Below are 26,603 nucleotides of genomic sequence, written 5' to 3'. Positions count from 1 at the left end.
GAGGATCGCCAGGATTACTATGCCAGTGAGATCATCACTTTGCTATCATCACCTCTTAAGAACAGGGAGAAAGTGAGGACTGCGGACGCTGGAGATCAGAGTAGAAAAATGTGTTGCTCGAAAAGCGCAGCAAGAGCATCCAAGGAACAGGAGAATCGACGTTTCGGGCATAAGCCCTTCCTCATTCCTGAAGACGGGCTAATGCCCGAAACGTCGATTCTCTTGCTCCTTGGATGCTGCCTGACCTGCTGTGCTTTTCCAGCAACACATTTTTCACCTCTTAAGAACAGACATCTTCAAAATTATGGATGATTTTGACATAATTAAAAAATGAAATTTCCATCCGCAAGAGATTAGTTAAACAGAAGATATGCATTTAAGCTAACTGGTGAAAGGAGCGATGGTGAGTTTTTAATAACACGCTGCATTGTGATGAGTTGCATTTACTTTTAGATTTGAACTGTCGAAGTTGGTTAGTTCTGTTGGCTAGATGTCGAGTGTCCAGTGCAGATTCATGCTAACAATGTGGGTTAAATCTCCATACCAGTTCTTGTAGTGCATGAAGGCCGATCTCCTTGTATTGTCCCATGGTTGTGGAATGGTTTCCCTGAAGCTATATAACCAATTATTTCTCTGAAATGGACAGAAATGTTTATGGCTCAATGTGGATTTTGGATAATTACCATTGAACCTGTTGGCAATCAGTAATGTTCAAAAAGGAATTAGAAATCCGTGCGAGCAAGCAAAGTCTGATTAACTATGAGGATACAGAAAGCTTCTTAAAAAAACTTCCTTTTGTGCTAGGTGATGTTTTCAGCACCTGGAATTTTACCACTGAGAAATTGGTGAAGCCGTGGAGAAAGGGCTAAATCCCCAATGCAACCTGCAACGAGAAGGGGAGTAAATGGCTAAATTCAGGTTGTAACCCAGTGAAAACAGATAGGTATAGAAACATAAAAGATAGGAGCAGGAGAAAGCCATTTGGCCCGTCGAGCTTGCTCCACCATTCATCATGATCATGGCTGATCCAATTCAATAGCCTAATTCTGCTTTTCCCCCATTATCTTTGACTCCATTCGCCCCAAGTATTATATCTAGCCACCTCTTGAATATATTCATTGTTTTGGCATCAACTACTTCCTGAGGTAACAAATTCCACAGGCTCACCACTCTTTGGGTTAAGAAATGTCTCCTCATCTCTGTCCTAAATGGTCCACCCTAAATCCTAAGACTGTGACTTCTGGTTCTGGACACACCCACCATCGAGAATATCCTCCCTGTATCGACCCTGTCTAATCCTGTTAGAATTTTATAAGTTTCTATGAGATCCCCCTCATTCATCTGAACTCCAGTGAAAACAATCCTAACCTAGTCAGTCAATCTCTCCCCATACTTCAGTTCGGTCATCCCCGGGATCAGCCTGGTAAACCTCCACTGCACTCGAGAGAGAGAGTAAGAGCATCCTTCCTCAGAAAGGAGACCAAAACTGCACACAATATTCTAGGTGCGGCCTCACAAGAACACACCCCTGCTCCTGTACTCAAAACCTCGGGCAATGAAGGCCAACGTACCATTTGCCATCTTTACCACCTGCTGCACCTGCATGCTTACCTTCAGTGACTGGTGCACAAGGACACCCAGGTCCCACTGTACACTCCCCCTCCCAATGTACAGCCATTCAGGTGGGAATCTGCCTTTTTGTTTTTGCTTCCAAAGGTGAATAACCTCACATTTATCCAAATTATACTGCACCTGCCATTGATTTGCCCACTCAGCCAACCTGTCCAGATCATGCTGAAGGATCTCTCCAGTTATAGCACTAATTGTCTGACACGTCTTCCAAATCTGCAGAAATTACAGGAAAGTGTGAGAACTTTAAAGGGAGGTCAGAGACACCTGGGCTCCATTTTCTTCAGAACCACAAAGTTCTATCTTTTTAAATAAAAGAAAATAATAAAATATATGGTGAAAAATTTGGAACAAGCAATATTTGAATGATTGAACATGTCATTTTATATACTAAAGTTAATTTTGATGATGTTATTTACAATGAGTGTTTCATTCCAGGGTCTCAATTCCATGGCAGACCGGTAAGAGTCATATATTTACTCAGTTCTCCAATAATTCCTTTTGTCAGCCATATTTTAATTCATTTCTGAGGTTTGTAGTTTAGTACCTTTCAATATTTGTTTATTTATGAGTGAGTTTGGTTGTTTTTTTTCTCTAAATAGGGAGGGTCAAAAGTGTACCTAATACTGTCCTCATTCAAACTAACATACACTTGCAGCGTGTTGTTGATGAATGTCAGTCTGTGCTCTGTGTATTCTAATTTATGTTCACGCCGATGTAACTTGAGGTTTCCCTCTGTCCACTTGTGTGCACTTTGGTGGCTGCTGCAACCTGAGATCACTGGTACCAGTTCCACTCGATTATTCTCCTTAGTTTTTTCACTTCTTTTCTCTCAATTCCTCCTTGACTCTTCTCTTCTCTCGTTACTCCTGCTTTCATTCCTCCCTTGAGGTACTCTCTTTTTCCCAAATCCCTACCCTTATGATTCCTACTCCTTGTTTTTCCTGCTGCTGATCCAGGATTGAATCACTCTTTCATAAGTCTGTGGCTTCTCTTTGTGTCTCCTGGCATCTTCCAAATGACCTATTGAAGCAATTGTTGCTGTGACCTCTTGAGTAGTGGTCTCAACAGCAGTCTCATCCTTCCCTCTTAAAAACTTTCCTGCCCTTACCAAATCTACAAATAACCTCCAATGTGACTATAGCAAAGGTAACTTGACCCTCCTGACACCTCTCAAACTGCAGCCTTTGACACAGTTGATGTCACTATTATCCACCTGCACTGCTCCAGCTGGGAGGGAAGAGCCTTCAGAAGAGGAAGCTGGGTAAGTGGAGTTTCTTTTAGATAAATGTGAGGTGTTGCATTTTGGTGTGTCAAACCAGGGCAGGGCTTACACAGTCGATGGTAGGGCCCAGGGGAGTGTTATAGAAGAAAGAGATCTAGGGATACAGGCTCATAGCTCCTTGAAAGCGGAGTCATAGGTAGACAAGGTGGTGAAGAAGGCTTTTGGCATGCTAGCTTCATTGGTTAGAGCACTGAGTATCGGAGTTGGGACATGCTGTTGCAGCTGTAGAAGATGTTGGTGAGGCCACATTTGGAGTAGTGTGTGCAGTTCTGGTTGCCCTACTACAGAAAGGGTCTATTAAACTAGAAAGTGTGCAGAAAAGATTTATTAGGATGCTTCCAGGAATGGAAGGTTTGACTTATGAGGGGCAGCTGAGTAGGCTGGCACTTTTTTTCCTGGACCATAGGAGATTGAGAAATGACCTTATGGAAGTCTACAAAATCATGAGAGGCGTAGATATGCTATCTAGGGAAGACTAAAGCTAGAAGTCATAGGTTTAAGGTGAGAGGTCAGAGGTACAAAGGGTGAGGAGGGACAGTTTGTTCACACTGAGGGTGGTGAGTGTCTGGAACGGGCTGTTAGAGGGAGTGGTAGAAGTGAGTACAATTTTGCAATTTAAGAAATATTTGGACAGATACATTGATGGGATAGCTATGGAGGGATTTGGATCAAATGTAAGCAATGGGACTAGATCAATTGTGAAAAGCAGGCAGCATGGACAGAGTGGATGAAAGGGCCTGTTTCCATGCTGTAAGACCTCTATGACTCTGACTCTATTTGCTCAGTTCCAGTCTTTTCAATCTGATCATATCCTAAAAGTTGGCAGCTCTGGCCTTTTCTTTTCACAGCTCCTACACCCAAATTGTCTTCTAAGGTTCTACTCTTGGTCATCCTCTATTTCTCATTGATGTGCTGTACCTTGGTGACAGCACCCAAGTACATAGCATGGCTTCTACATATACAATGATGAAACTAAGCTCTATCTGACCAGCAACTCTCCAGATCCTTCACTGTCTTGAAATTGTCAGGGATAAGCAGATGGATGAGTAGAAATCTTGTCTAATTAATATTTGGAAAACTGAAGATATTGCCACAAACTTTATTCCTTAGGCACAGACTCCATCCCTGATTCTGGAAACTGCCTGAGGCTGAACCAGAGTGTTTTCAACCATGGTATTTTATTTGACCCCAAAGTGGGCTTTCAACCATATATCACTAACTGTTGTGGTTCTGTTCGCTGAGCTGGGAATTTGTGTTGCAGACATTTCGTCCCCTGTCTAGGTGACATCCTCAGTGCTTGGGAGCCTCCTGTGAAGTGCTTCTGTGATGTTTCCTCCAGCATTTATAGTGGTTTGAATCTGCCGCTTCCGGTTGTCAGTTCCAGCTGTCCGCTGCAGTGGTTGGTATATTGGGTCCAGATCGATGTGCCTATTGATAGAATCTGTGGATGAGTGCCATGCCTCTAGGAATTCCCTGGCTGTTCTCTGTTTGGCTTGTCCTATAATAGTAGTGCTGTCCAAGTCGAACTCATGTTGCTTGTCATCTGTGTGTGTGGCTACTAAGGATAGCTGGTCATGTCGTTTAGTGGCTAGTTGGTGTTCATGGATGCGGATCGTTAGCTGTCTTCCTGTTTGTCCTATGCAGTGTTTTGTGCAATCCTTGCATGGGATTTTGTACATTACATTGGTTTTGCTCATGCTGGGTATCGGGTCCTTCGTTCTGGTGAGTTGTTGTCTGAGAGTGGCTGTTGGTTTGTGTGCTGTTATGAGTTCTAGTGGTCGTAGTAGTCTGGCTGTCAGTTCAGAAATGTTCTTGATGTATGGCTACATGGCTAGTCCTTTGGGTTGTGGCATGTCCTCGTTCCGTTGTCTTTCCCTTAGGCATCTGTTGATGAAATTGTGATGAAATTTGTCGAATACATTGTAGAGGTGTTCTTCTTCCTCTTTTTGCAGTTCTGGTGTACTGCAGTGTGTTGTGGCCCTTTTGAACAGTGTCTTGATGCAACTTCTTTTGTGTGTGTTGGGGTGGTTGCTTTCGTAGTTCAGGACTTGGTCTGTGTGTGTGGCTTTCCTGTAAACCTTTGTGGTGAATTCTCTGTTCGGTGTTCTCTGTACCATCGCGTCTAGGAATGGGAGTTGGTTATCCTTTTCTTCCTCTCTAGTGAATCGGATTCCTGTGAGTGTGGCGTTGATGATCCGGTGTGTGTTCTCTATTTCTGTGTTTTTAATGATTACAAAGTCCTGAACTACGAAAGCAACCACCCCAACACACACAAAAGAAGTTGCATCAAGACACTGTTCAAAAGAGCCACAACACACTGCAGCACACCAGAACTGCAAAAAGAGGAAGAAGAACACCTCTACAATGTATTCGCCAAAAACTGATAACCGCGCAATTTCATCAACAGATGCCTAAGGGAAAGATAACGGAATGAGGACATGCCACAACCCAAAGGACTAGCCATGTTACCATACATCAAGAAAATTTCTGAACTGACAGCCAGACTACTACGACCACTAGGACTCATAACAGCACACAAACCAACAGCCACTCTCAGACAACAACTCACCAGAACGAAGGACCTGATACCCAGCATGAGCAAAACCAATGTAATGTACAAAATCCCATGCAAGGACTGCACAAAACACTACATAGGACAAACAGGAAGACAGCTAACAATCCGCATCCATGAACACCAACTTGCCACGAAACGACATGACCAGCTATCCTTAGTAGCCACACACAGAGATGACAAGCAACATGAGTTCGACTGGGACAACGCTGCTATTATAGGACAAACCAAACAGAGAACAGCCAGGGAATTCCTAGAGGCATGGCATTCATCCACAGATTCTATCAACAAACACATCGACCTGGACCTAATATACCGGCCACTGCAGCGGACAGCTGGAACTGACAACCGGAAGCGGCAGATTCAAACCACTATAAATGCTGGAGGAAACATCACAGAAGCGCTTCACAGGAGGCTCCCAAGCACTGAGGATGTCACCTAGACAGGGGACGAAACGTCTGCAACACAAATTCCCAGCTCGGCGAACAGAACCACAACAACGAGTACCCGAGCTACAAATCTTTTCACAAACTTTGAATATATCATTAACGCTGCTTATTTTTACCTTTGTAACATTGCTCAAGTTCACTTCTGTTCTGCTGAAGCCACTGCTGCTCATTAGTGCCTTCCTTATTTCTCCATGGCCTCCCTAAATCCACCCTTTATAAATATGCATCATCCAAAGCTCTGCTGCACTTGCACCAAATTCTATACATCCTTCATCCCATGCTCGACAACTTAAAATGCCCAATTTTAAAATTCTCAATCCCTCCATTGCCTCACCCTTCCCTATTCCTGCAATCTCCAGCAAGTTTGTGGAGGTACTTGATCTCCTTTATTTCTGGTCTCTTGAGCATATGCGTACATGCAACTGCCAAAACGTTCAGCTCTAGAATCCTTCCCTCAGGTTCTCCGTCAATCTTTCCTCCAGGAAACAATGAGTAAGAATAAACAGATTATCTTCCGAGTGACAGGCAGTGACTAGTGGTGTACTGCAGGGATCAGTACTTGGACCCAGCTGTTCACAGTATATATTCATGGTTTAGATGAGGGATAAATATGTGCAGACAACACAAAGCTGGGTGGGAGGGTGAGCTGTGAGGAAGATGCAGAGATCCCTTCAGTGTGATTTGGACAAGTTGAGTGAGTGGGCAAATGAAGCATAATGTGCCTAAATGTGAGGCAATCCACTTTGGTAGCAAAAACACAGATTGTGATTATCAAAATGGAATCAAATTGGGAAATTGGGAAAGGGGTAGATACGATGAGAGCTGGGTGTCCTCGTAGAACCTTTGCTGAAGATAAACATGCAGGAGCAGCAGGTGGTGAAGAAGGCAAATGGCAAATGGTACTTTTCCTTCATAGTGAGAGGATTTGAATACAGGAGCAGGGGTGCCACGCTGCAATTGTACGTGGCCTTGGTGAGAGCACACCTGGCGAACTGTGTGCAGTTTTGATTTTCTTATCTGAGACATAATGCTCTGGCAATGGAGGGAGTCAAGAAGGTTTACCAGACCAATTCCTGGGATGGCAGGATTAATGTACAGTGAGAAACAGAATCAGTTAGCATTATATTAACTGGAGTTTAGTTGAATAAGAGGGAAATCTCACAGAAACTTATAATAAATTCTAACAGGGCTAGACAAGATAAATGCAGGATGGATTTTCTTAATAACCAGGGAGTCCAGAACCAAGGTTCACAGTCTAGGGATAGGAACAGGCTATTTAGGGCTGAGATGAGGAGAATTTTTTTCACCCAGAGTGGTGAGCTTTTGGCCCTCTCTGCCACAGAAAGCAAATGAGGCCAAAAAATTGAATGTTTTCAAGGAGTTGGATATTTTCTTAGGGATAAAGGAATCAAATGATATCTAGAGAAAGTGGGAATAGGGTACTGAGTTGGATGATCAGTCATAAACATATCGAATGGTGGAATAGGCTTCAATGGCTGGATGACCAATTTCTGCTCCTAGTTTCTATGTTTTTAAAACACTCCTCAAACACTACCTCTTTGACCTAGCTTTTGATGACCTGCCCTAATATTACCTTCAGGTGTTAAATGTCATATCTTATGTCATAGTGCCCTGGTGAAGCATCCTGGGTTTTTATTACATTAAAGACGCAATATAACTATTATTAGTTGCAATCTGATCTGTCTGGTTTACTTGTCCCCTGTGGCTAAGTGTATAGCTCCCTTTCATCTGAGACAGAAGGTTTAAGTGGGTTTAAGAGTAACTTCAGAGAATTAAATACATAATCCAGGATGACACTCAGTGTAGTGCTGAGGAAGTGTTGAAACATAAACACAAAACACAGGAAATGCTCAGCAAGTTCGGCAGAATCTCAGGAGACAGAACCAGAGTTAATGTTTCAGTATGATGACCTTTCATTCAACACCAGAATAGCAGATGATCTAGTTGTCATTGTGAAGCTGTTTGCAGGAGCTTACTGGGCACATATTGGCAGCCATGTTTCCCAGAACCTTTTTAAAAATTGGTTATAATGTGTTTTGTGATGTTTTGAGATTGTGACAAACAAGTTCTTTTCTTTCTGCTTTAGAATGAAGGATGCATCTGAGCCCTTCATAGCACAGATTCCCAACGCAGACATTAATGTATCTGTTGTAGAAAGGCTGTCAGAATGGGTCCAGCAGCAGTATATAACAGCACCCCAACCAGCCCTGGGCAGGAACTTCCTGGTCAGTATGTGTAAGTATCTATAGACACAGCTACACACTTTGATAAAGAGGCCAGTGATGCTTCCACCTTCCTCAGGAATTAATGAAAAATTGTTGGGGATTGGGAAGGATGTGGATGGTGGTTAGGGCTTTATTCAACAGAGATTTAAGAGGTTCATGATCCAGAATGGATCCCTAGATATGTACAGAGTATTTAATGAAATATGTGGGGATCAAGGAGCAGATTATGCTGATTGGACGAAGACCAAATGGCTATTGTGTAAAATTTACCTTGACATAGTCAAATAACACAGCTTTCTCGGCCAATTATTGCTCAAGCCAGGGGTCCAAAGCAATATTTAATTTCCCACTCATTGGATGGAATTCCAACAATATTAACTGCTTAATACTCACTCCTGTGATTAAAGTATGCCAGGGTTTCAGTCTTTTGTGCCAGTTCCTGTATTAAGGATTGTATGGTTTTCCACGGTATTATGGGTGTGTCATTCCAACATGGTCAAATGGAAGTTCTAAAAGATCTTAAGCAAACAAATACAGCAGCTGCAGCATAACCCACCATTTACAGCAGAAGAACGAAGAGTTGAGAGAAGAACAAGAAATTTCAGGGGAAACACTGAAAAAATAGTTTATTCCAAATGATTACAGAAATCAAAAATTGAAAGCGAAATTGGGAATTTATAAGTTTAAAATATTAAGAGGGAATATTGAAAAAAAATACAGCAGTTACTAAAAACTGATACCTGATAGAAATCCCACGCAAAGAAACTCCTTGCCCAAATGTAGATAGCAAAGTAGGAATTCTATGATGCCAGGATAAGGAAGGTTCCATTATCATGGGATGTTGGCATTAGTCACAAGGCCAGTACTTATTGTTGATCGCTAATTGTCTTTGAGCTGCATTATTGTAATCTATGTCATGATTTGTAGATGCCAGTGTTAGACTAGGGTGTACAAAGTTAAAAATCACACAACACCAGGTTATAGTCCAACAGGTATATTTGGAAGCACTAGCTTTCGTAGCGCCGCTCCTGCATCACCTGAAATCTAGTGCTTCCAAATAAACCTGTTGGACTATAACTTGGTGTTGGGTGATTTTTAACTTTCTGCTCTATGTGATGATGTTATTTAAGTCCTGTGAGGCAGTAAATTCCAGGATTTTGACCCTTGCACGAAGAATCAGTGACATAGTCTTAGTCAAGATGATGTGGGGTGGAGAATTTGAAGGTAGTAGCATTCCCATGTTCTACTGCTCACGTTTTTTGTAAAGCTAAAAACTGTACTTGGAAGTTGTTGTACACAAGTTGTAGTGTTCCACATTGATGAAACTGTTATATTTGTGCAGAGAATGAATGTTTAAGCTGGTAGATGAGGTGCCAGTCAAGTGGACTGCTTTGTCTTAGTTGATGTTGGATACTCTTGGGTATTGTTGGAACTTCACTCATCCAGGCAAGTAAGGTGCATTCCATCACTCTCCTTACTTGTGCCTTGTAAATTGTGAAAAGGCTTTGGAAGTCAGGAGGTGAATTGCTCACTGCATAACTCCTAGTCTCCATTCTTGTAGTCACAGTAATTATGACTGGTTCAGTTCAGTTTTTGGCCAGTGGTAACTCCTGGGATTAAAGCAGAAAATGTTCAAGAAACTCAGTAAGCTGCAGTGTCTTGGATAGTGACCAGCTTGAGTTTTGTTGGAAATGTCAGGAGGAGCTGATTAGGTACGGGAGATCTTCATAGCACTTGCAATGGCATGCATATTGTTTTCCAGTTATCCTGAATAGTGTCAAAGTCTTCTAGGAGAAAGTGAGGACTGCAGAAGGTGGAAATCAGAGCTGAAAATGTGTTGCTGGAAAAGCGCAGCAGGTCAGGCAGCAGCCAAGGAGCAGGAGAATCGACGTTTCGGGCATGAGCCCTTCTTCAGGAAAGTCTTGTTTCATATGAGCATAGACTGTTTTATTATGAGAAATTGTGAATTGCATTGAATACTGCACAACTAAATTATCAGCGAAAATCCAAATGTTTGACCTTCTGAAGGAAAGGTAATTAATGCCAATTTCCAGTTTGATGGGGTAAGACTGCAGAGCCTTGATTTGATTCATTTGTTATGGATTTTGTGGGGTTGTTTACTACTTCTACTATTTAGTCCTGTAGCTTTATCAGGTTGGCAGGTCATTTTTAGTTCCCAACAATGCTGATCTGGATGTGTCTATTCCTCATTGAGCAGAAAGTGAGGAGTGCAGATGCTGGAGATCAGAGTCGAGAGAGTTGTGCTGGAAAAGCACAGCAGGTCAGGCAGCATCCGGGGAGCAGGAGAATCGACGTTTCAGGCCTAAACCCTTCAACAATTCCTGATGAAGGACTTATACCCAAAACGTGGATTCTCCTGCTCCTCGGATGCTGCCTGACCTGCTGTGCTTTTCCAGCACCACTCTCTCGACTCTATTCCTTATTGAGCCAGAGTTAATCTTGTTTCTTAATGATAATATTGGAGTAAGGGATTATGGGAGTACAAATCGTGGTGATGGAAGAAAATTTTATTGTTGCTGTTGGCCCAAAACATCTCACCGATGCCTAGTTTGGACATATTTTATCAGATTACATTATACACACTGGCATTGAATGACCTCTTCCTTTGTCAATGTAATATTTCTAATCAGCATTTGTGCTAATAACACTAAGATTTTTCAGACAGTTCACTTTCCCAAGACTGACTGGCTGGGATTGATTCAAGCTACTCCTTTCATTTATAGATGGACAGACACCAACTCTAGATCCTCACACAGCATTTCCTCACCTCATTCTGTCAGACAGTAACCGATCCGTATCAGGATCAAAACGCCAGCAACCGTATTCTGATAGCCCAAAAAGGTTTAACTATTGGTGGCAGATTCTATGTACAGAGAGATTGAGCTACGGTCGCTGCTACTGGGAAGTGGAGATCGGAGGAGATCGCCGTCGGTGGGATGTTGGAATGTGTTATGAGAGCTTGAGTCGGAAAGGCAAAGGGAAAGAATGCTCACTGGGACAGAACAAAGAGTCATGGTGTCTATACTCAGAGCCAGGAAGCCTTGCAGCCTTGTACGATAACAATGCCACTAAACTAACTGCTCAAATGCCCACAAGAGTGGGAGTCTATGTGGACTTTGAGGCTGGAATAATCTCATTTTACAGTGTGTCTGACAGGAAACTAACACTGCTACACAACTTCCGGGAGCAAACATTTACTAAGCCCCTCTATCCAGCTCTGGGGGTGGCTGATTTCACAACATCCCTGGCATTGTGCGGTTTAAAGTAATGCATTATCACTGTTGATATTGAAAAGCAAGTGATCAGATCAAAAATTGCAAATGTCTGCCCTTTAACGGTACTTTTCCTACAATGCAAACACTTACAGTGGTGCTATGTGATGATTTAATTGGTACTGTGCAATCATTCCCCAGCACTAGCTCAAACGCCTGGCTATGGTTCTGTACGATTATAGTCTGGTAAGGCTTAATAATTCCTCTGGCAAACTGTCATGCCTGACATGAAAGGAATCAATTCAAGAGCAACCAGTGCATGGTACCAGTGTTAGCCATGTGTCTTTGGCAGCACTCTAGCCTCTGCATCAAAACAACGTAGGTTCGGGTCTCATTCCAGTGACTTGAGCACAACATTTAGATTGTCAGATTGCAATACTGAGGAAAATCTTGTCTTTTGCATAAGCTGTCAAAGTAAAAATCTGCCTGCCCTCTCACGTGTCAAGAAGAGTAGGACCATTCTCCCTGGTATCCTGGCCAATGTAATGATCACATTGTAAATTATAGGAATTTGCTGCTTTTTGAAGTTTTTTTTTCCAGTGCTGTCTTTTACACCTTAACTTGAAGGTTTGTAATATCCCTTCTGTCCCATTTAGTGTTTTAAAAATTCTCCACAGAGGCCACTACCAGCCTCCAAGTCCTGCTGAAATAGGATCTTGCAGATGTGGATGGGGTCAGTGAGGTAGTCAAGACAATAGTCATCCACCGGTAATTGGGCTGATAGTGTGGTTTATATTCTTCAGCCTTTTCAAACTTCATCTTCCATTTACCCTTACACTGGAACAGCATGGTCCCAAACCAGACTCACAGACAAGTCTATCTCTTCCTCACCCAGCCAGCCAGCACATTCACTTTCCAATTGGTCACTGGTAACATTTAGTTGGAGAATCCTAGATTATTATTCCCTTGCTTAATTTACACTCAGTAAGTCCAGGTTTAGTCACTCATTGCTGCGAATTGACTAGATTGGACTAGCTGCTCCACAGTACTGTGGTGGGAGGGAAAGCAGCTGATGTGACTACTAACACAGAATCCCTACAGCATGGAAACAGGCCATTTGGCCGAACAAGTCCACCCAGATCCATTCTGCTACCCTATTACTCCATATTTATCCTGACTAATGCACCCAACCTACACATCCCTGAACACAATGGGCAATTTAGCATGACCAATTCACCTAACTTGCACATCTTTGGATTGTGCGAGGAAACTGGAGTACCCAGAGGAAATTCATGCAGACACAGGGAGAATGTACAAATTCCACACAGACAGTCACCTGAGGCTGGAATCGAACCCGGGTCCCTGGTGCTGTGAGGCAGCAGTGCTAACCATTGAGCCACCGTGCCGTGAATTACTTCATGTTTGATTGAAAAAAAAAGAATATTTAATAATGTGATGTGCATGGAAGAAAATTTTGAAAATTAGTTTGCATATTGTATAAATCTAATATCTGATGTTCAAGTTAGCCACAGCATTATGATTTATTTTATACCAACTTCACCACTGTAAGGTTAGTTTAGTTTCTAGGAAAGCATTTATAGACACCATGCATTTTGTGCAAATCGGGTTATAAGATAAATTCCTTCTCTACTGCCTAAACTCTGATCTGCACCCTGTCTCAGTTAATTATCATTCTTTTCCTTGCTAATTAGTTCCCAATTCTCCAGTGCATCCCATTAAAAAATTTCATTTTTGTGTTTGCATTCTTCTGTGATCTCATGCTTCTCTAGCTTGTAATGCTTTTGCTGTTCCTCAGGCTCTGGCCTCAATGTTAGTACTGTAGGAACTGATCATTAAATCCCTGGTCACAGAGAGCAACCTGGGAGAAAAACTATGAGGGGTTTAAAATAAACTCAATTTCATTCAATGTTTTCATTTATTAGTTATTAAAATACTCAGGCTGGGATTAAAAGTTGTCTGATTGAAGGGAAGTGGTTAGAGAGAGAAAGTTGTAATGCAACCTCTCGGGATCTCTCGTGAATTTGACAGGAGTTAGGAGTGCAGATATAAACAATAGGTGGCACTATTGAGCCTGTTCCAGCCTCTTTTATGACCATGAAGGCTCAATTCCAGTTTCCTGCTCAATCACCATGTTCCTTGATTCCCTGAGGGACCAAAAATCTTGAGAGTTCCAAATATTCACAATCCTCTGGGTGAAGAAATTTCTCTTCATTTCAGTCTGTAATGATTGGTCCATTATTTAGAGAATGTGCCTCTGTGCCTAGATTTCCCAGTCAAGGAAAACAACCTTCCAAATGTCTGCTGTGACATCGCTTTTGAACCAAGCAGAAATGTTTGGATTTGTTCAAGGTAATGCACTTCAGGAGTGCACTTTATAGTCTGAAAATGTATAATTGTTAGCTATTTCAAAAAGTTTATGTAGAGCAAATCCTACTTTGTATGACTGAGCCTGTTCCTGCCTCTTTATGACATCGTGGTACAGCAAAGGGTTAGAAACTAAAATTAATTGTTTCTATTTAATGTTCTAATGTAAATATCTACTTTAGTAATGAAGTGGAAACTTCTTGAGCAATGCACCACACGATAAAAGATCTAAGAAACTAACTGCAATGGAAAAAGCATGAGACAATGCAATCATTTAAAGTCAAGTTTGGATGACTAATTTCCTTCGAAATGAAATGGTACTAGCTGTTCTGCACTGGGCTGTAAATAAATGCTTAATAAAATATGATGCAAGATATATTTTCCTCCAAATATTTCTAATGCTGTGTTTCTCCAGCTTCGCAGAAGTGCCAAAAATAATGTTTAGCAACAACAAATTTAAACCTTTATAGACTCACAAAGAGAAATCTCTGAACTTAGCTAAAATAGTTTCTCAAAGTTAGGATTAAATGACTGCAGGAATAGTCTCAGAAACAAAGCAGAGGGGAGTAAGGAAGTCCAATCGAGCAGACAGACAGGAGGGAAGCCTCAAGGACTTGAGGAGAACGGGAAAGAGACAGCAAGAGAGAATGAGAGATGGAAAAGCCAGGCAAACAAACTGACAGACAGATGAACCGACAGAGAAGAGAATCTCATGAGTAGTCAGACAGGGGAGCAACAATACAAAGTGCGGCTACAAGAACAGGTTAGAGGCTAGGAATCCAGCAGTGAGTAACTCAACTCAGGCCTAAGGTCTGTCAACTATTAACAAAGCATAAATCAGAGCGTGATGGAAGACCACCAATTTCCCTGGATACATGCAGCCCCAACACTGAAGAAGCTTGATACCAATGAGAAAGTGAGTTGGAAAGGGTGGCGCTGGAAAGGCATAGCAGGTCAGGCAGCAGCCAAGGGGCAGGAGAGTCGATATTTCAGGCATAAGCTCTTCATCAGGAATGTGGAGGGAAAACAGGATGAGAGATAAATAGGGGGGTGGGGGTGGGGGAGGTAGGTGGGAAAACGATAGGTGGATGCAGGTGGGGGTTAATTATGATAGGTTGGTGGGGAAGGTGGAGCAGATAGGTGGGAAGGAAGATGGACCTGTAGGACAGATCAACAGGGTGGTGCTGAGTTGGAGGGCTGGATCTAGGATGAGATAGGGGGAGACTTGTGAAGTCAATGTTGATGCCATGTGGTAGAAGGGTACCAAGGCAGAAGATGAGGCATTCTTCCTCCAGTTGGCAGCCCACTTGACTGGTAACACATCTATAAACATTCTCTCATTCTGCCATCAACACTCAATAGCAGTGTACCAAAGCCTTTTTAAACAGCACCTTCTAAACCCACAATCACATCCACCTGGAAGGACATGGGCAGCAGTTACATGGGCACACCACAACCTGCAAGTTCCCCTCCAAGCCACTCACCATCCTGTTTGAAATATATCACTGTTCCTGGATCAAAATCCTGGAATTCCTTCCCTATCAGCATTGTGGGTCTACCTACTGCAAATAGATTGCAGCGGTTCAAGAAGGCAGCTCATCACCTCAATCTCAAGGGCAACTATGGACAGGCACTGAATGTTGGCCTAGCCAGCGAGGCCCACATCCTGTGAATGAAAGCACATTATCGTCTGCAACATTTCCACCCTTGCGATGTTGTAGATTAATATGGTAAGTGGTTTACCAGAGAAAGTTTTCATTGAAATATTAAATTCTAAAAACAGAAAATGCTAGAAACACTCAGGTCTGGTAGCTGAAGAGAGAAGTGGGTTCATTTTTACCAGCCTGGGGTGGTGAGAGTTGATATCACAGCAAACCCATTTTGTTGGGATGATTTCCATTCTCCTTTGGCCTTGTACCATCATTACTCCTATCTTAATCATTTTATCACAGACATTTTCCTCCCCTCTTCCCTTTCCATGCCTCAATAATTTCTTACAACCTGTTCCACATCCAAGGTTTTCCAGTTTTGACAAACCCTGAAACATCAACTCTGCTTCTTTCCCCATAGGTGCAAATGTGGCCAGCTGAATATAATCAGAATTTTCCTTTCCTTTGATTTCATATTTAAGACCATAAGACCATAAGACTATAAGACATAGGAGTGGAAGTAAGGCCATTCGGCCCATCGAGTCCACTCCGCCATTCAATCATGGCTGATGCGCATTTCAGCTCCACTTGCCAGCGTTCTCCCCGTAGCCCTTAATTCCTCTAGACAACAAGAACCTATCAATCTCGGCCTTGAAGACATTTAGCGTCCCGGCTTCCACTGCACTCCGTGGCAATGAATTCCACAGGCCCACCACTCTCTGGCTGAAGAAATGTCTCCGCATTTCCGTTCTGAAACGACTCCCTCTAATTCTAAGGCTGTGTCCACGGGTCCTAGTCTCCTCGCCTAACAGAAACAATTTTCTAGCATCCACCTTTTCAAAGCCATGTATTATTTTGTACGTCTCTATTAGATCTCCCCTTAATCTTCTAAACTCCAACGAATACAATCCCAGTATCCTCAGCCGTTCCTCATATGCTAGACCTGTCATTCCAGGGATCATCCGTGTGAATCTCCGCTGGACACGTTCCAGTGCCAGTATGTCCTTCCTGAGGTGTGGGGACCAAAACTGGACACAGTACTCCAAATGGGGCCTAACCAGAGCTTTATAAAGTCTTAGTAGTACATCTCTGCTTTTATATTCCAACCCTCTTGAGATAAGAGACAACATTGCATTCGCTTTCTTAATCACAGACTCAACCTGCATTTTTACCTTTAGAGAATCCTCGACTAGCACTCCCAGATCCCTTTGTGCTTTGGCTTTATTAAGTTTCTCACCATTTAGAAAGTAGTCCATTCCTATATTCTTTTTGCCAAAGTGCAAGACCTCGCACTTGCTCACGTTAAATTCCATCAGCCATTTCCTGGACCACTCTCCCAACCTGTCTATATCCTTCTGTAGCCTCCCCACTTCCTCAGTACTACCTGCCTGTCCACCTAACTTCGTATCATCGGCAAACTTCGCTAGAATGCCCCCGGTTCCCTCATCCAAATCATTAATATATAATGCGAACAGCTGTGGCCCCAGCACCGAACCCTGCGGGACACCGCTCGTCACCGGCTGCCATTCTGAAAAAGAACCTTTTATCCCAACTCTCTGCCTTCTGTTAGATAGCCAATCCTCAATCCATCCCAGCAGCTCACCTCGAACACCATGGGCCCTCACCTTGCTCAACAGCCTCCCGTGTGACACCTTATCAAAGGCCTTTTGAAAGTCCAGATAGACCACATCCACTGGGTTCCCCTGGTCTAACCTACTTGTTACCTCTTCAAAAAATTCCAACAAGTTTGTCAGGCATGACCTCCCTTTACTAAATCCATGTTGACTTGTTCTAATCAGACTCTGCTCTTCCAAGAATTTAGAAACCTCATCCTTAATGATGGATTCTAGAATTTTACCAACAAGCTGATTGGCCTATAATTTTCCATCTTTTGCCTTGATCCTTTCTTGAACAAGGGGGTTACTACAGCCATCTTCCAATCATCCAGGACCTTTCCTGACTCCAGTGACTCTTGAAAGATCTCAACCAATGCCTCTGCTATTTCCTCAGCAACCTCTCTCAGAACTCTAGGGTGTATCCCATCGGGGCCAGGAGATTTATCAATTTTAAGACTTTTTAACTTTTCTAGCACTATCTCTTTCGTAATGGCAACCATACTCAACTCAGCCCCGTGACACCCTTTAATTTTTGGGATATTACTCATGTCTTCCACTGTGAAAACTGACGCAAAGTACTTGTTAAGTTCTCCTGCTATTTCCTTATCTCCCATCACTAGGCTCCCTGCATCAGTTTGAAGTGGCCCAATGTCTACTTTTGCCTGTCGTTTGTTTCTTATGTACTGAAAGAAACTTTTACTATTATTTCTAATATTACTGGCTAGCCTACCTTCATATTTGATCCTCTCATTTCTTATTACACTCTTTGTTATCCTCTGTTTGCTTTTGTATCCTTCCCAATCTTCTGATTTCCCACTGTTCTTAGCCACTTTATAAGATCTCTCTTTTTCTTTAATACATTTCCTGACTTCCTTTGTCAAATATCCACACTTCTTTGCTTTTGAATTACCTTGTGGTAGAGGGGTATTTTCACAGATTCAGTAATATCATTTGCAAACATAGTTTCTGTTAGACCTGTAGCAAGATGTCTGTTACAATAATGAGGTTTAAAAGATTGTTCTGGTTTGTGATTATGTCTTTATGGTAAAAACCTGCTTTGAAGCCAACCTGCAAGCCTGAGTGGTTTGATTGCAAGAAATTAAACACTGTTTTACTGGGAGAAAGTACAAGGTATACTTGGAGACAACAGCAATAACCTCTGTGCTATTAGTTAATAGACTGGGAGTCTCCAGCATGCTGGAAAAGTATGGGATCCCCAAAATGCAAGTGGAAGTCTGTGCTCAGATTGAAAACGCCAAATTCTTTTGTGTGCCTAGTTTATGCAAGAGGGACGATCTCCAGTAATCCTCTCACCATGATTAACAGTTCTGGGGTTAGAGGTTAACAGCTTGAGAAAGGAGAGTTCCAAAGTAAACTCTCTGGAGTAATAAATCATTTTGGACTGTTTCCAGAGAGGAAAAGAAAATTTAAGTGACAACTCTACAAGACAGTGTAAACCTGTGAAGTGTACCGTATCAGTTATGAACATTCCATTCTGTAGTAAACCACAAGTTGCCAGCATGAAGTATGTTTGGTCAATAGTGCTTTTAGTCTGTCTGTTATAGTAAATGTTTTAAAATGTGAATTTTTCCATCGTTCATTCAACTATTTACTGGATGTCCAAATTTCTTTTTAAACATTTTTGATCTCTCCAGGCATCATTAGTTCAAGAAGCAAAACAATTTTTAGCATTTATTGTTACTCAGAATGTAAAATGGCCTGATATGAAGAGGAATTTCAAACAAGGAAGTTTTATTTAAAAATACTCAGTGATGTTGCTGCTAACTTCACAAATTCAGGACTCCTATTGACAAAATAGGAAATTGGATGTAGAACTTCAAATGTAAGCTTAGCTCAAACAGTGGTACTCTCTCCGAAGAAAGATGAAAGTGGTTTGTAGCCCCAGTCTACATATCATCCAGATTAACACATATAATACTGAAGGATTGCTCTACACAGCAACATAAATGTCAGACAAAATTTCAAACCTGAGGCCCTGGATGCCTGTTCAGGTGAGTGCATATGAATGATATGAACACAGTGGGATCTCCTATCTGAAGTTGCTCATTCAACCAGTATCACAAAAGAAGTAAGTTGGTTAGTTATGTCATTTGGGGGGGTATGGAGTCTTGTGTAAAATTGGGGACCACATTCACAAAAGGTGGCTACATTTCAAAGGAATTAAATGGTTGTGAAACATTTTGAGACATCCAATATAAATTTTAAGTAACCAATTCATACATACTTGTTACAACATGAAACAATTTTGTAGAGAAGCCACATTTAGCATATAAATATTGCTGATAGAAAAATACTGAAACTTCAGCGGATTCTATTCAATGTTGGAGTTAACAAGGGATAATAGGGTCCATTTGTACAAAGAAAGATTATTTATATTTCTCATCCATACCTGCTTTCCTGCAACAAGTGCCAATGTGGTATCTTAATTGCAGAATTAAACCACTCGTAAATGCACAGAATCAGTTTGAAAAGCTGTGTGCATAAGTGAGCATTAGAATATTAAATAATTTACAGGTGACATTGATAGGAGTGCCAATTGCAGGAGTTGCTCTTTCTCTCCATTACTAACATTGCAGTATTTATTTCTCAGTCTTGTTAGTCATCATTAACAGTGATATTGCTTCATTTCTTGCTGCACCTCTTCCAAGGCCTCATCCAAGGTAAGTGGTGGCGACCTATGACGTCTGATAAACTAGACAAGAAAAGATTACAACAGGTTAAAGTGGCACGTATGTGACAATTGGGTACTGTCCAAAATAATGAGTGTAAATGTACAAAAACATTTATTGGTTACACTCAATCCTTTTAAGTAGTTAACACTCACATCCCTGAACCAAAGGCCTGTGGGTTCAAGTGCCATTCCAGAGACTTGAACACAAATTCTAGGCTGACATTTCAGTGGAGTACTTTGGGGTGCACTGTTTTTCAGATGAGACTTTTAATAGTGGCTCTGTCTATCTTCTCTGGTCTGTGAAAGATTTCATATAGCTGGTTTGAAGAATTGCCAGGATGTTCTCCCTGATGTCCTTGTTTATCCTCGGTAATTCCTATTTGCCATCTATTGAAATTGGCTTTCACATTTCCGAACATCAGCAGAGGTGAACTATACTGTGGAAGTACTTCATTAGCTGTAAAATGCTTTGGGAAGTTCTGAGATAATAAATGTTGCAACAAAAATGCAAGTCTTTCCTTCAGTCTTCCTGCAACTCTCCATATGCCAGCCTTCTCACTGAGCAGTGATTTATAAACTAGTCTTGGAATCAATTGCTAATCCCACAATTTGGATCATTCTTCCTTACATCTTCCTCCAACCTCCTCTTTATTTCCTACCCTTTTTAAAGCTACACCTCTTTGAAATCTTCTCTCTAATATCTCCTTCGTTTCGCTTTGTAATTATATTTTGATTGTTATTCTTAAGTGCCTTTTTATGTTGGAAGTACCTGACAAATGCACGTCATTGTTCCAGGTCCTGCAGTCTCCTGCAAAGCACTGACCTTGGCCCGATTGCAATGGACACAAAAATTAAGGGATTCCTGTGGTATTGATTTCTTTTCCAGTTTAAATCTGGTACCAAGTCAAGGACATACCTTTATATAAAGCAACAGTATTGGAACACAGAGACTAGGAGCAGGGGTAGGCCATTCGGCCCTTACAGTCTGCTCCACCATTCAATTTGATCATGGCTGATGCTCTATTTTATGCCATACTCCTGATCCCTGTCCACATACCTTGATGCCTTTAACATTTAAACAGTTATCATTGTTTGTGGAGGCAATGGTTTAGTGGTATTATTGCTAGACTGTTAATCCAGAGACCTAGGTAATGTTCCAGGGACCCGGATTCTAATTCCACCACAGCAGATGGAAGTAAGAGTCTAATAATGACCATGAATCCATTGTTGATTGTTGGGAAAAGCCCATCAGGTTCATTAATGTCCTTTAGGGAACGAAACTGCCATCCTTACCTGGACCGGTCTACATGCGACTCCAGACCCACAGCAATCTGGTTGACTCTTAACTACCCTCTGGACAATTAGAGACAGGCAATAAACGGCATGTTAGAATTCTATACTTTTCAATCAGATCCCCTTTCAGTTTTCTAAACTCTAATGAATACAGACAGTCAAAACAATATTTCCATATAGGCTGGGGCTGTTTTCCCTGAAGCGTCAGGCTGAGGGGTGACCTTATAGAGGTTTATAAGATCATTAGGGGCTTGGATAGGATAAACAGACAAAGTCTTTTCCCTGAGGTGGGGAGTCCAGAACTAGACGGCATAGATTTAGGGTGAGAGGGGAGAGTTATAAAAGAGACCTAAGGGGCAACTTTTTCACACAGTGGAATGAACTGCCAGAGGAAGTGGTGGAGGCTGGTACAATTGCAATATTTAAAAGGCATCTGGATGGGTATATGAATAGGAAGGGTTTGGATATGGGCCGGGTGCTGGCAAGTGGGAGTAGATTATGTTAGGATATCTGGTCGGCATGGATGAGTTGGACCAAAGGGTCTGTTTCTGTGCTGTACACCTCTAAGAGAAGGACTCTGGGTAATCCAAGATGGAGGACAGGAAGAATTTCTGGCTGTAAGAGCTGCTCCTTTTTTTTTGAGGTATTTTAGGTGTTGGAGGTGATTTCCTCAAATTCCAGGAGCAGCAATTACTGTTTTATATGCTGTTGCATTGTTTTGGAACTTTGGAAAGAAAAGTCAAAACAACAGCATGGTGAGGACAGTGCAGGAGAGAGAGAGAGAGAGAGAGAGAGAGAGAGAGAGAGAGAGAGAGGGGGAGAGGGAGAGAGGGAGAGGGAGAGAGGGAGAGGGAGAGAGGGAGAGAGAGAGAGGGAGAGAGAGAGAGGGAGAGAGAGGGAGAGAGAGAGAGAGAGAGAGGGAGAGGGAACGAACGAACCTGCAGTCACTGTCTTTGCTGGTTTTGAATTCATGTGTCGCTGGACATCATAGTGCATCTGAGAAAATTAATAAACAGTGAATTTCACAACTAATCTTGGAGGAACCGGTTTGGGCGAAGTTCACAGCACAGAATCAGATAAGTTAATTGTTGTTTTAGGTCTGTCCGAGAGAGAGGCTGTATTATTGAGTACAGTGGGTTCTTTCTTGATTATATAGTTTTGGAGGTAAGTCTCTTTATCAAACTTAAAGTATAAGTCATAGCTATTAATTTAACCTGGTGCAGTGTTTTGTAGAGGAATAAGATGGTGTTATTTTCTGGGTCTGTAGATTGTGAAGGAGCAAAAATGGTCTTTGCAGTGATATGTACTTCTTGTCAGATGTGGGAGTTTAAGGGTTACTGCGGATTATATCTGCCATAAATGCTGTTGGATGCAAATCTTATCAGATCAAATGGATGGTTGGAGAGACAGATAGAAGCAATGAGGAATTTGCAACAGCAACAGTATGTGATGGATGGCAATTATAGGAAGGGGGGAAAGTCTCAGATACAGTCACATAGATGGGTTAACTTCAGGGAGGGTAAGAGAGGTAGGCAGCTAGTGCAGGAGTCTTTTGTGGATATACCCATTTGAAACAGGTATGCTGTTTTGGAAAATGTAGGGGGTGATGGATTCTCAGGGGAACGTAGCATGAACAGCCAAGTTTCTGGTATTGAGACTGGCTCTAATGCAACAAGAAGTTCGTCGGTTCCAAGAGATCAAGTGTGTTAGGGGATTCTGTAGTCTGAGGTACAGACAGACGTTTCTGTGGCCAGCAGAGAAAAAGCAGAATGGTGTGTTGTTTCTCTGGTGCCAGGATCAAGGATGTCTCAGAGACGGGGCAGAATGTTCTCACGGGGGAGAGGGGCCAGCAGGAGGTCATTGTCCACATTGGAACCAACGATATAGGAAGGGAAAAGGTTGAGATTCTGAAGAGAGATTACAGAGAGGCAGAAATTTAAAAAGGAGGTCCTCAAGGGTAGTAATATCTGGATTATTCCCAGTGCTACGAGCTAGTGAGGGCCGGAATACAAGGAGAGAATGCATGGCTGAGGAGCTGATGTATGGGAGAAGGATTCACATTTTTGGAGTAGAAGTGACCTGTACAAGGACAGATTGCACCTAAATTGGAAGGGGACTAATATACTGGCAGGGAAATTTGCTAGAACTGCTTGGGAGGATTTAAATTAGTACGGTGGGGGGGTGGGACCCAGGGAAATAGTGGGGAAAGAGATCAATCTGAGACTGGTACAGTTGAGAACAGAAGTGAGTCAAACAGTCAGGGCAGGCAGGGACAAGGTAGGACTAATAAATTAAACTGCATTTATTTCAATGCAAGAGACCTAATAGGGAAGGCAGATGAACTCAGGGCATGGTTAGGAACATGGGATTGGGATATCATAGCAATTAGAGAAACATGGCTCAGGGATGGGCAGGACTGGCAGCTTAATGTTCCAGGACACAAATGCTACAGGAAGGATAGAAAGGGAGGCAGGGGAGTGGCATTTTTGATAAGGGATAGCATTACAGCTGTGCTGAGGGAGGATATTCCCGGAAATACATCCAGGGATGTTATTTGGGTGGAACTGAGAAATAAGAAAGGGATGATCACCTTATTGGGATTGTATTATAGTCAGAGGGAAATTGAGAAACAAACTTGAAAGGAGATCTCAGCTTTCTGTAAGAATAATAGGGTGGTTATGGTAGGGGATTTTAACTTTCCAAACATTGACTGGAACTGCCATAGTGTTAAAGGTTTAGATGGAGAGGAATTTCTTAAGTGGGTACAAGACAATTTTCTGACTCAGTATGTGCATCTACCTACTAGAGAAGGTGCAAAACTTGACCTACTCTCTTGGAAAATAAGGCAGGGCAGGTGACTGAGGTGTCAGTGGGGGAACACTTTGGGGCCAGTGGCCATAATTCTATTCGTTTTAAAATAGTGATGGAAAAGGATAGACCAGATCTAAAATTTGACGTTCTAAATTGGAAGGAGGCCAATTTTGACTGTATTAGGCGAGTACATTCGAAAGCTGATTGGAGGCAGATGTTCGCAGGTAAAGGGACAGCTGGAAAATGGGAAGCCTTCAGAAATGACACAAGAATCCAGAGAAAGTATATTCCTGTCAGGGTGAAAGGGAAGGCTGGTAGGTATACAGAATGCTGGATGACTAAAGAAATTGAGGGTTTGGTTAAAAAAAAGAAGGAAGCATATGTCAGGTATAGACAGGAGAGATTCAGTGAATCCTTAGAGTATAAAGGAAGTAGGAGTATACCTAAGAGGGAAATCAGGAGGGCATAAGGGGACATGAGATAGCTTTGGCAAATAGAATTAAGGAGAATCCTAAGGGGTTTTATAAATATATTTAGGACAAAAGGGTAACTAGGGAGAGAATAGGGCCCCTCAAAGATCAGCAAAGTGGCCTTTGTGTGGAGCCACAGAAAATGGGGGAGATACTAAATGAATATTTTGCATCAGTATTTACTGTGGAAAAGGATATGGAAGATATAGACTGTAGGGAAATAGATGGTGACATCTTGCAAAATGTCCTGATTACAGAGGAGGAAGTGCTGGATGTCTTGAAACGGTTAAAGGTGAATAAATCCCCAGGACCTCATCAGGTGTACATGAGAACTCTGTGGGAAGCTAGAGAAGTGATTGCTGGGCCTCTTGCTGAGATATTTGACTCATCAATAGTCACAGGTGAGGTGCCGGAAGACTGGAGGTTGGCCAACGTGGTGCCACTGTTTAAGGGTGGTAAAAGACAAGCCAGGGAACTACAGAACGGTGAGCCTGACCTCAGCGGTCGGCAAGTTGTTGGAGGGAATTCTGAGGGACAGGATGTACATTTATTTGAAAAGGCAAGGACTGATTCGGGATAGTCAACATGGCTTTGTGCGTGGGAAATCATGTCTCACAAACTTGATTGAGTTTTTTGAAGAAGTAACAAAGAAGATTGATGAGGGCAGAGCAGTAGATGTGATCTATATGGACTTCAGTAAGGCATTTGACAAGGTTCCCCATGGGAGACTGATTTAGCAAGGTTAGATCTCATGGAATACAGGGAGAACTAGCCATTTGGATACAGAACTGGCTCAAAGATAGAAGACAGAGGGTGGTGGTGGAGGGTTGTTTTTCAGACTGGAGGCCTATGACCAGTGGAGTGCGACAAGGATCGGTGCTGGGTCCTCTACTTTTTGTCATTTACATAAATGATTTGGATGCGAGCATAAGAGATACACTTAGTAAGTTTGCAGATGACACCAAATTGGAGGTGTAGTGGACAGCGAAGAGGGTTACCTCAGATTACAACAGTATCTGGACCAGATGGGTCAATGGGCTGAGAAGTCGCAGATGGAGTTTAATTCAGATAAATGCGAGGTGCTGCGTTTTGGGAAAGCAAATCTTAGCAGGACTTATGCATTTAATGGTAAGATCCTAGGGAGTGTTGCTGAACAAAGAGACCTTGGAGTGCAGGTTCATAGCTCCTTGAAAGTGGAGTCACAGGTAGATAGGATAGTGAAGGCGGCGTTTGGTATGCTTTCCTTTATTGGTCAGAGTATTGAGTGCAGGAGTTGGGAGGTCATGTTGTGGCTGTACAGGACATTGGTTAGGCCACTGTTGGAATATTGCGTGCAATTCTGGTCTCCTTCCTATCGGAAAGATGTTGTGAAACTTGAAAGGGTTCAGAAAAGATTTAGAAGGATGTTGCCAGGGTTGGAGGATTTGAGCTATAGGGAGAGGCTGAACAGGCTGGGGCTATTTTCCCTGGAGCGTTGGAGGCTGAGGGGTGACCTTATAGAGGTTTACAAAATTATGAGGGGCATGGATAGGATAAATAGACCAAGTCTTTTCCCTGGAGTTGGGGCGTCCAGAAGTCGAGGGCATAGGTTTAGGCTGAGAGGGGAAAGACATAAAAGAGACCCAGGGGGCAACTTTTTCACACAGAGGGTGGTATGTGTATGGAATGAGCTGCCAGAGGAAGTGGTGGAGGCTGCTACAATTGCAACATTTAAGAGGCATTTGGATGGGTATATGAATAGGAAGGGTTTGGAAGGATATGGGCTGGGTGCTGGCAGGTAGGACTAGATTGGGTTGGGATATCTGGTCGGCATGGACAAGTTGGACCGAAGGGTCTGTTTCCATGCTGTACTCTATGACTCTAATACAAGACAGTTCTGTCATCCTGTCAAGCCTAGTGACCCTTCACTACACTCCCTCACTTGGGTAGAGGCAATGAAATTGCACACAAAACTCCACATGGGGTCTTACCAAGACAGGCATAACTGCAGTAATATATCCCTACTTCTGAACTCAAACCCTTTTGCAATGAAGGCTCACGTACCAAATGATTGCTGCACCTGCCTGTTTATTTTCACAAGCTGATGTACAAGGACACCCAGATCTCTTTTTACATCCACATGTTCCCAGTATGTTAACATTTCAATAATATTCTGCCTTTCTGTTTTTCATGTTTAGTGTGTAACTTCAGATCATCTATGTTGTACTGCATCTGCCATGTAGATGCCCACACACTCGATCTGTCTACATCGCCCTAAGGCATCCTTGTATCCT

The 26,603-nt window shown here is 42.4% G+C and overlaps 2 protein-coding genes across 9 annotated transcripts in view; one reads left to right on the top strand and one right to left on the bottom strand.

Moving 5' to 3' along the window:
* Positions 1-14,163, top strand: part of LOC140494465 (E3 ubiquitin/ISG15 ligase TRIM25-like) — a 30,447-nt gene extending 16,284 nt beyond the window's left edge. The window contains exons 4-6 of the mRNA XM_072593664.1: positions 2,068-2,090; positions 8,043-8,191; positions 10,926-14,163. Coding sequence (XP_072449765.1) covers positions 2,068-2,090; positions 8,043-8,191; positions 10,926-11,470 — 717 coding nt within the window. The 3' untranslated portion in view covers positions 11,471-14,163. The remainder of the gene's footprint in view (positions 1-2,067; positions 2,091-8,042; positions 8,192-10,925) is intronic.
* Positions 14,164-18,799: 4,636 nt separating this feature from the next.
* The window catches only part of c24h19orf44 (chromosome 24 C19orf44 homolog), a 31,054-nt gene continuing 23,250 nt past the window's right edge, over positions 18,800-26,603 (bottom strand). For 5 of the 8 annotated variants that reach the window (XM_072593656.1, XM_072593657.1, XM_072593658.1 and 2 more), the window contains 2 exons: positions 21,050-21,109; positions 18,800-19,777 (listed from right to left, as the gene is read on the bottom strand). In XM_072593656.1, coding sequence (XP_072449757.1) covers positions 19,691-19,777; positions 21,050-21,109 — 147 coding nt within the window. In that variant the 3' untranslated portion in view covers positions 18,800-19,690. Of the gene's footprint in view, positions 19,778-21,049; positions 21,110-21,987; positions 22,046-26,603 lie in introns of all 8 variants that reach the window. The other 3 variants (XM_072593662.1, XM_072593661.1, XM_072593659.1) reach the window with 3 other exon arrangements.

The sequence above is a fragment of the Chiloscyllium punctatum genome, chromosome 24, assembly GCF_047496795.1.
Source record: "Chiloscyllium punctatum isolate Juve2018m chromosome 24, sChiPun1.3, whole genome shotgun sequence".
In the NCBI taxonomy this organism is placed as follows: domain Eukaryota; kingdom Metazoa; phylum Chordata; class Chondrichthyes; order Orectolobiformes; family Hemiscylliidae; genus Chiloscyllium; species Chiloscyllium punctatum.
The sequence above is the reverse complement of the archived record's forward strand: the minus strand, read 5'-3'. Positions and strand labels throughout refer to the sequence as shown.